At 43.8% G+C, this 10,712-nt stretch overlaps 1 protein-coding gene across 1 annotated transcript; it reads right to left on the reverse strand.

Annotated features, from left to right (window-relative positions):
- Positions 1-1,034: 1,034 nt before the first annotated feature.
- LOC147628677 (uncharacterized) lies at positions 1,035-9,462 on the reverse strand. The gene is made up of 3 exons (XM_086813083.1): positions 9,301-9,462; positions 9,036-9,205; positions 1,035-1,083 (listed from the first exon to the last, which is right to left on the reverse strand). The coding sequence occupies exons 1-3, from the start codon at positions 9,460-9,462 to the stop codon at positions 1,035-1,037; spliced, it is 381 nt and encodes a 126-aa protein (XP_086669209.1).
- Positions 9,463-10,712: the final 1,250 nt, after the last annotated feature.

The following is a 10,712-nucleotide window of genomic DNA, read 5'->3' on the forward strand; positions in this document are numbered from 1 at the left end:
ACTTCAAGATGATGGTACAAGTGCTTTTTGGTAATGTAATGGCAAAGGTAACTGTCAATGGGAATCTTACTGAATCCTTTAAACTAACATGTTCTATAAGGCAGGGATGCCCTTTAGTGCCACTCCTCTTTGCAATTGCTATAGATGCTTTAGGTTGGCTTGTTCAAAATGCCATGGACAAAGGCTTAATGAGGGGAATCCAGCTCCCAAACAATAAAGGACAGACATGCCTTCAATAGTTTGCAGACGATACCAATGGTCTTATCTATAATGACCCTGTCTCAAATTAGCACTTTTTGGGGTTGCCTTCTATTTTGTTTGGCTTCAAGGTCCATCATGAACCACTCTAAAACAAGTATCAAAACTATGCTAACAAATCCACCACATTGGCTTTTTTATCAAGGATGTAAACTTTTGAAGGAAGAACACATTTTCAGACTTCTTGGAATTCCAATGGGGTTTGGGGTCTCTATGCATCAATAATGGCAATGGATTCTGGACCAACTACAAATCAAATTTAAATGTTGGGCAGGCATGCAACCTTGTAGGCAGGATCTTAATCCTCAAACATATTCTTTTCCCAACCTCGATATACTTTCTATCTTGTTGGCACCCATCATCATCTGATTCAAAAACAATTAGAGAAAATGTGCTGGAATTTTCTATGGTTAGGAAATGCTGAGGAGGTAAAATTCCCCAAAGTTGGTTGGAAGTTACGCACCAAACCCAAAAAGCAGGGACGACTAGGAATTCCTAATATTGTGGATTCTGCGAATCGAATGGCAACTAAATGGATCATCAGAAGCTTCTTATCACCACATGAAGACTAGGCTATCTTGCTTAGAAGAAATATAGATCAATTCAGTATAGCAGACTTCCCTAAATGGAAGAAACTCCCAAAGTTTATGATCTTTTTCAGCACAGTTAAAATAAAACCACACAGCAACCCCCTAATCCAAGCAATGTGGAGAGCATGGAATAGATGTAAACAGGACTTACAATTGCACAATAAATCCAAAAAACATGCACATGTATTACATCTGGATTCGATCTGGTTCTTGACTGCTATACTGAATAACATCCCTGCAGAGCAGTACAAGCATGCCTTTAAACTTCACAAAAAGGGAATACAAACTTGGTATGATTTGTGGTGTAGTAATGAGGGTAGATGGAAGTCAAATAGAGACTTATGTGTACAATCTATAGGCTCTCTGCAGCGGATTTACTTCTAATTAAAGACAAAATGCATTTATGGCCTGATGAGAGAATCGTCTTTCTCCAACTCAAAGGTCCTCTATCGTACAAGGCCTTCTCTTGGAAATCCAAATGGAGCATGTTACCTATTCCTTCCCTCCTTTCTCAAGATCCTCCTTTGCATTATTGCAAACTGAACAATAGATGGAACCTGCTATGGGATAGGAAACAATGGGGGTATAAATCCTCAAAAATCTGGTCACCTATCATCCCACCAACGAAATCTGTCTAATGTGGCTGATCATGCATAAAGCACTATGGACAAATGCACGTGCGAATAGATTTGGATATGGAGATAGTTTATGCCCACAATATAAAAAGGAGCCGAAAAACAATTGCCCATCTGTTTGTTGGGTGTGCATGCAATGCGGATGCTTTGAAATTTCTGAATCAATGTATATTGCCGGTTCAATCTTGGGATTTGACTTGGGTAGAGATACTACTAGGTCAATCAATAAAGTGTTCTGTAGAGTTATGGAATACTATTTCTGTTGAGTATTTGTGGGCTATCTAGATAAATTGAAATGAATGTATTTTTAATCATACATTTCTCAATCTGATGCCTAGTCTGAGAGATGTTTTGAATTTGCAGATGAGAACTCTTCACAAAGCCAGCATCATGCAAGCAGTCAAAGCAGCACAATACACAAAAAAATGCTATGGAAGAGTTGATTCAAATGAACAGTGCTCAAGAGGATTTTCAAATGAATAGTGCTCAAGAGGATTTTCAAGAGAAGATCAGCCAAATCCACAAAGAACGCATGGAAGAAGACGGAAGTGAGAAACATGATTGCATGAGATGATATGTTGATACTTTGCTCTAAGTTATGCTTCTTAAAAAAGCATTTTTGTATCTATTTCTGATTTTTATCCTTTAATATAGTCGCTTTTATCAAAATACACTTGTGAAAATGATATGGCATATGGTTAAACCAATGCAACTCTTTTGTTGTTTGCAAAAAAAAAAAAAACACCAATGCATAAGTGGGGTTATACAAATTTCAAATTGATTATTGGTTTCACCAATGGTGTGAATTTTTATTAGTTTAACTCAAGATATTTTGAGTTGGTGTGATTTTAGCCTTCTCCTTTATAGGTGTAGCTATAGGTGTAGCTAGTCTAACCCACCTTGTCTTTTACTCACAAGCTATTAATTTTGTAATTAATTAACTAAGCTATTAATTCTAAAATTGAATCACTAAGCTTATAGATTGGTCTACTATGCTTGTGAATGTGGTATGCTTGCTAACCCTAAAAACACACACACACACACACTCTCTCTCTCTCTCTCTCTCTCTCTCTCTCTCTCTCTCTCTCTCTCTCTCTCTCTCTCTCTCTCTCTCTCTCAAACTAAATAGTAAAGAAAGTACCTGAAATGCTACCATGTGACATTAGCTGTGTTACTTTAAATATATGATCTTCCATATATTAAATACTAAAATCATATCTTGCAAAAATCCAACTTAATATAGAAAAAAGACACGTTCATTAACTAAGTACCCAAGCACTCACATGGCGTACATTCAAGGGCTATAGGGATGGGGCTCCTAAATTCCCCTCCAACTAAAATAATCAAGGGCTAGCATAACAAAAACAATATACACCAGTGGATCTATGACGAGAAGATTCCCAAGGTTAACTCTCAAAAAAATGCCCCAACTCTATAGTAGTCCTTCAAGGCAGGACTAAAAAATGGTGAGAGTGTGAGATCTGAAGAGCCCATTGGGTATATGCATATAGGTATATATATCATCTATGTCACACTAGGGCCCCCGAACATCCCCAAGAATGGGTTGTCCGATGCCCTTGGGTGTTTCAGAACCCCATAGTTGATAGAGCATGTTTGTCTCTAGGTGCATGCCAAAATTCAAAACCTATCAATTACATTCGTGCCATTTTGTGTGGACATGGTGGGTGTAGACATAGTGGTCACGTCGGTTAAAAACTCATCTCCTTGGACACCTAATAAGAGTGAATGGTATTTTTCCCCCCATCAGCTACCTCCTTGTCTAGGCGGCAAGCACCCTAGTGTGGCAGGGGCCTTAGTTAACAAGTAGACTAGATCTCGAAGGCCTGCCCTTGATTTTTATGAACATTCAATCCCATTCAGTAGCATAATTATTTAGTGAATTATTTAGACTAATTATTTGGTGAATTATTTATGTTGTACACAAAACCCTATTTTGTGAATTATTCATATTCCCGTCAGACATATTCGGTCTGACGTGAATATGATTAATTAGTGCCCGAATTTAACGTTAGGGCAGCCTAAGATTTTAACATTAGAGCAGAGCGGATTGAAAAAAACCCAACAGCGTAGCAAAAAAAAATGATCGTTCTCTCGCTCGCATCATTCGCAGCTCTGTGTGTGTGTGTGTGTGTGTGTGTGTGTGTGTGTGTGTGTGTGGAGGCCATAGCCTCAAAATGTCGAGAGACTATTTGCAAACCTGAGGTGATTAAAGAAGGATCGAGAGAAGCCTTCAGAATTTGATTTTTTTTTTAACGTCACATCTCCACACCTCACTCCTAAAGTTATACCACCTAAGGTTATACTACCTCACTCCTAAGGTTATATCACCTCAACAAATTAATTAATTCCCAAACAAAATTTTGGCACCCATATTAACAAAGTGCGACTTCATACTAATTATTGATCAATTTTGCGTATTGATTAGTCTCTAATATTGTACTTATAAAGACAGCCTGTGGGATAAGTGCTCCTATGGACAAGCGATGTTGTGTAGGGTCGTGCAACTCCATCCTAAACAAGCATGGAAATTAAAAAGAGGGCTATGGACTAAACAAGTGCGTAATGAACATTACAATGCTAATGACAAGCTAATGATGATTATAGAGAGCTAATGACAAACATAGAGTGCTCCGAACTCAAAAGCGAGAGAAGTGCAAATGAGCAAAAAAAAAATACCCCTTATATAATACGATCGAGATCTAGGGTTTCATACAAATCGTCTGATCAAAATCTAGGGTTGATCTTGACGGTCAAGATTAAATTTAGGTATTTCACCAATGGAGAGTAAATAGGATGAGGCCATTTTGGAGCGGCTACGATGCATTTGTATCTCGATCGTGATACATTGAATGGCTACGATGTATTTGTATCTCGATCGTGATACATTGAATGGCTACGATGTATTTGTATCTCGATCATGATACATCGAGTGGCTACAATGCATTTGTATCTCGATCGTGATACATCGAGTGGCTACAATGCATTTGTATCTCGATCGTGATACATTGAACGGCTAAGATGTATTTGTATCTCGATCGTGATACATTGAGTGGCTGCGATGCATTTGTATCTCAGTCCATTACATTTGTGGATCTTTACCACTCATTGTATCACGATCGAGATACGAATGCATCATGTGAAGATAGAGGTGGCAGACTCCTGTCCAACACCCAAGTCAGCCATAAGCCGTCTAAGCCACACACACTCAATCGTAGCTGTGAAAGCTGCCCTGTACTCAGCTTCACAACTAGAAGTGGCCACAGTAGGTTGCTTCTTGCTCAACCAAGATATGCATGAGCTACCGAGCATGAAACAAAAACCACTTGTGGACACTCTTGTGTCATAGCAACCAGCCCAATCTGAGTCCGAAAAAGCATGTAAATCTAGCGGCAATGATCCCCCCTTGGGATAAAACAACCCAAGATGTATGGTGCCACTCAAGTAGCGAAAGATGCGTTTAACTGCCTTCCAATGCTGAGACCCTGGGCTATGCATAAACCTGCTCACCTGTGAGACTGCAAACTGAATGTCTGGCCTCGTAATGCATACATAAATGAGGCAACCAACAGCTGTCTGATAGAGTGTGACATCAAAGTGATCTCCAGCATCATGAAGACTCAACTTCAAACCTGTCTCCATTGGAGTAGCAATAGGCTTGCAGTCTTCAAGGCCAAATCTCCGCAACAATGTCTCAATATACTTTGTCTGACACAAAGCAATACCTCCATCACACTGCTTAAATTGTATCCCCAAATAATGATGCAAATGCCCCAAATCTGACATCTCAAAAGAGGCATTCAAATCAGCCTTAAAATCAGCAATATGACTCTCATTTGGTCCTGTGAGCAGCATGTCATCGACATAGAGAGCAATGATTAGATATACATCATCCACACATTTAACATATAAAGTGCTTTCTGTTGGACTATTCTGAAAACCATGTGCAGTCAAATATGCATGTATCTTTTCATACCAAGCTCGTGGAGCTTGCTATAAAGCCTTTTTCAACCTGCACACTTTGTTTTGCTGCCCTCTTTGAACAAAACCACGAGGCTGCGATACATACACCTCCTCATGCAAATCTCCATTCAAGAACGCAGTCTTTATGTCCAACTGATGTACATTCCAACCATTATGAGCTGCCAATGCACAAATGCTACGAATGGTAGTCATACGACAAGTGGGAGCAAAGGTCTCATCAAAATCAATGCCCTTATCTTGAGCATAACCCTTTGCAACAAGTCTAGCCTTATAGCGATCAACACTGCCATCTGGCTTTCGTTTCAACTTAAAAACCCACTTACATCAAATGGCCTTTTTACCAATAGGCAAATCACACAAAGACCATGTACCATTCTTCATTATAGCATCATATTCACTTTGCATTGCAGCCAACCAATTTTCTGATTTTTGTGCCTCATCAAATGAAAGAGGTTCCTCCTCTTCACACATACTAGACACAGCCAAAGCATAACAATCTGATGCATAAGAGGCATGCTGAAAACCTGAACGAGTACGACTAGATATAGGTGCATCAATTTTACTATCACGCAAGGTTTGCACCAGCCATTTAGACATACCTCTAGCCTGCTCATTTTCAGCCCTATCCTCAGAAATTACATCCTGTAAATCTGTATCAGAAATAGGCTGATCTATGATGTCGTTTGAAATCTACATAGGCTGAATATTTGCCTCATTAGGACTTACATTTGAATTCCAACCTGTAAATAGAGGCAACAATGTATCAAATACATCCCGCGAGCTCACACCTGTCTCTTTGGTACATGATAACAAAGGCTACATAGCATCTTCCACAAAAACAACATCTCGACTAATCAAGATACGCTTAGACTGCGGATGATACAATCTGTAACCCTTGCTCTCAGCACTGTAGCCAACAAAAATGCATTTGACAGCCTTATCATCCAATTTTCTGCGTTGTTGCACTGCGCCAATTGCCAATCCAAACATGCTCTGATTGTGACCAAACTTTGCAAGCATGTGGGGGGGACCCACCCCCACATGCTTGCAAAGTTTGGTCCCCATCGGAGCATGTTTGGGTACGATGGTATGGGGAAGGCCCGGATTTTCCATGGCCTCTTAAGCACCAAGAGACTTGAAAAACCCGCACTGGGCGCCAATTGCCAATCCAAACATGCTCCGATGGGGACCAAACTTTGCAAGCATGTGGGGGGACCCACCCCCACATGCTTGCAAAGTTTGGTCCCCATCGGAGCATGTTTGGGTACGATGGTATGGGGAAGGCCCGGATTTTCCATGGCCTCTTAAGCACCAAGAGACTTGAAAAACCCGCACTGGGCGCCAATTGCCAATCCAAACATGCTCCGATGGGGACCAAACTTTGCAAGCATGTGGGGGGACCCACCCCCACATGCTTGCAAAGTTTGGTCCCCATCGGAGCATGTTTGGGTACGATGGTATGGGGAAGGCCCGGATTTTCCATGGCCTCTTAAGCACCAAGAGACTTGAAAAACCCGCACTGGGCGCCAATTGCCAATCCAAACATGCTCCGATGGGGACCAAACTTTGCAAGCATGTGGGGGGGACCCACCCCCACATGCTTGCAAAGTTTGGTCCCCATCGGAGCATGTTTGGGTACGATGGTATGGGGAAGGCCCGGATTTTCCATGGCCTCTTAAGCACCAAGAGACTTGAAAAACCCGCACTGGGCGCCAATTGCCAATCCAAACATGCTCCGTTGGGGACCAAACTATGCAAGCATGTGGGGGGACCACCCCCACATGCTTGCAAAGTTTGGTCCCCATCGGAGCATGTTTGGGTACGATGGTATGGGGAAGGCCCGGATTTTCCATGGCCTCTTAAGCACCAAGAGACTTGAAAACCGCGCACTGGGCACCAATTACCAATCTAAACATGTTCTGATTGTGACCAAACTTTGCAAGCATGTGGGGGGGACCCACCCCCACATGCTTGCAAAGTTTGGTCCCCATCGGAGCATGTTTGGGTACGATGGTATGGGGAAGGCCCGGATTTTCCATGGCCTCTTAAGCACCAAGAGACTTGAAAAACCCGCACTGGGCGCCAATAGCCAATCCAAACATGCTCCGATGGGGACCAAACTTTGCAAGCATGTGGGGGGGACCCACCCCCACATGCTTGCAAAGTTTGGTCCCCATCGGAGCATGTTTGGGTACGATGGTATGGGGAAGGCCCGGATTTTCCATGGCCTCTTAAGCACCAAGAGACTTGAAAAACCCGCACTGGGCGCCAATTGCCAATCCAAACATGCTCCGATGGGGACCAAACTATGCAAGCATGTGGGGGGGGGACCCACCCCCACATGCTTGCAAAGTTTGGTCCCCATCGGAGCATGTTTGGGGACGATGGTATGGGGAAGGCCCGGATTTTCCATGGCCTCTTAAGCACCAAGAGACTTGAAAAACCCGCACTGGGCACTAATTGCCAATCCAAACATGCTCCGATGGGGACCAAACTTTGCAAGCATGTGGGGGGGACCCACCCCCAAATGCTTGCAAAGTTTGCTCCCCATTGGAGCATGTTTGGGTACGATGGTATGGGGAAGGCTCGGATTTTCCATGGCCTCTTAAGCACCAAGAGACTTGAAAAACCCGCACTGGGCACCAATTGCCAATCCAAACATACTCTGATTGTGACCAAACTTTGCAAGCATGTGGGGGGGACCCACCCCCACATGCTTGCAAAGTTTGGTCCCCATCGGAGCATGTTTGGGTACGATGGTATGGGGAAGGCCCGGATTTTCCATGGCCTCTTAAGCACCAAGAGACTTGAAAACCCCGCACTGGGCGCCAATTACCAATCCAAACATGTTCTGATTGTGACCAAACTTTGCAAGCATGTGGGGGGGACCCACCCCCACATGCTTGCAAAGTTTGGTCCCCATCGGAGCATGTTTGGGTACGATGGTATGGGGAAGGCCCGGATTTTCCATGGCCTCTTAAGCACCAAGAGACTTGAAAAACCCGCACTGGGCGCCAGTTGCCAATCCAAACATGTTCTGATTGTGACCAAACTTTGCAAGAATGTGGGGGTGGGTCCCCTCCCCATGCTTGCAAAGTTTGATCCCGATCAGAGCATGTTTGGGTACGATGGCATGGAGATTTTCAACAAACAATATGATAGCTAAAGTGTTAAGAAATATAATAAAATCAAGAACATCAACTAAAATGTAATGATACTCAATAATGAGAAAACTCATAATGATATAAACATCAAATAAGTACATCAGAATGAAAATGAGCTACCCCAGCTAGCCTCATGAGAAGCAGCACTGCTGCTAGCACCATCACCCGCTGTGCCACTAGGGCCAGCACCACCCACGCGCTCAAATGCTGTCACCTGGCTCTCATATAGGACTCTCTGGTAAGCGTCGAACTCATGTGAGCTCCACTCTATCTCAGGAGGCACCTCAGGCTCCTGGGCTCTATCGTCGAAGGCGTCGAGTCCCAAGTCCATAGCTGATGTAAAGTAGGAAGGGAGGTGCATCCTGAGGGAGAGTTCGTCGAAAAACCTCTGTGTGACAGGCCGTGGATATAACGGTAGGTAAGGCACTGTCACGTCCGATGATCTACGATACTCTCGAACATGCAGCATCAGCTGCTCTGCCCTGTGCTGGGCAATCTGCTCCATAATCTGATGATGCTGTGCCTCAGCTCTGGAGCTCTCTACCTCGGTCCGAGCCTACGCAAAAAAGTAAAGCATTAAAATATTTGATTAGTCTCTCATTAGGTATTACTTAAAGAAATTTGTAACTTAAACGTGCAAGAGAAACCTGCCTGCTGGATGTCGGACTCTCTCAGATGCTGTGCCTCTGCAGTAGCTGCCTCTGCCATCTGTAATGCAGCTCGGAGGCGGTCTATCTCCGCTCTCGCCTCTACCAACTCCTGAGTGAGCCTCTGAGTGGCAGGTGTGGGAACCTGCGTGACACAATCAACCATGCTGCTCATGTAAAAATATAGAAAAGTACATATAAACATGAAGATAAATGACCAAAAAAACTTAAGACGTAATATATATGTAAATACCTTTACATCTGTCGTCGGTATAGCTCGTGAGAATAGGCGCACCACGTGCTGGATGCTCTCCGTGGTACTCCGTACGTCAATGCCGACCTGCGTGCCAAGAGCCTCTACTGTCGACAATGGCACAAATGAAGGATCTGTGGGCAGGTGCTACACGAAGTGCTGGTGGAGGCCGCCTACCCTGGTCCTAGAGACGGCCTCGGCCAGCACCACCACCCGGACGCTGGTGTAATCGACCTCCTCCCCTAAGACAAACTCCGCATATAACTGCTTTGCGAAGTATATGGGAATCTGGCGGTTGTTCGGCATCCTCCCATATGCGGCAAAATATCGACTATAGATATGTGCCGCCATACGAGGATGCGAACACCGCGAAATAGTGAGGGGCTTGCCCGCCCCGGGCCTCATCCCACGACTATCGAGAAAAAGATCTAGGAAAGCCCCATCCCTAATAGGAGCAAGATCACAGACCTGACGATATGTCAGGCCATGTGACACAGGAGCAGCGCGATGGTGGGCTATCCACTCATCTACATAAACAATATCGTGAAGGCTACGAAGGGACGCAAGCATCGCCTCCAAGTCTGCCACGATATGTAATGTAGACGGAGTGTCTCTAGCACTCCTACAGATAGCCGCTAACTCACGGTCTATCTCCGCGATGAGGTCCGCAATAGATGAGCGGCCCTCCTCGTGGCCCTCCTCGTGGCCCTCCATGCTAAAACCTAAGCCAAATGTGAAGGGTCCAATGTGAAGGGTCTAATGTGAAAGGTCTAATGCTTAGTGCTAAGTAGCACTAATGAAGCTAAAAACAAAGCTAATGGGCTCACTAATACTAATCCAAATCAAGAGAGAGCAAGAGAGTGAAAACGACTTGTGAAAATGAGGCAAAAAAAAAGTTTTCCGGTTTTATAACCTTGATCGAGGTTCGGAAACATCATGCAATTTAGGGTTTGCAAGATTAACGCTCTGGATATTAGGGTTAGTGCAACATACGGCCAAGATACACACCTAATTCTAGGGTTGGGGAAGGATCGACGTCTGAGATTTGATATTAATATCTCGTTCGAGGTAAATGGACGGCCACGATTTAAAGGCATTACCACGACAAGGTATCTCGACGGTCAAGATTCATTATAAACCTCGATCGAGATATTTAAACGGCC

Source organism: Cibotium barometz, chromosome 19 (genome assembly GCF_041138505.1).
Source record: "Cibotium barometz isolate CiBa-2024 chromosome 19, ASM4113850v1, whole genome shotgun sequence".
Taxonomy (NCBI): Eukaryota; Viridiplantae; Streptophyta; class Polypodiopsida; order Cyatheales; family Cibotiaceae; genus Cibotium; species Cibotium barometz.

Excerpts from the sequence above, each read along its gene's own strand:
- LOC147628677 (XM_086813083.1), bottom strand. The coding sequence starts at position 9,462 with ATGGTTGATTGTGTCACGCAGGTTCCCACACCTGCCACTCAGAGGCTC. Across the intron at positions 9,206-9,300 it reads GAGAGTCCGACATCCAGCAG|GCTCGGACCGAGGTAGAGAG; the intron begins GCAGGTTTCTCT and ends TTTTTTGCGTAG. Across the intron at positions 1,084-9,035 it reads CCACGGCCTGTCACACAGAG|GGATGTTATTCAGTATAGCA; the intron begins GTTTTTCGACGA and ends ACTGCTCTGCAG.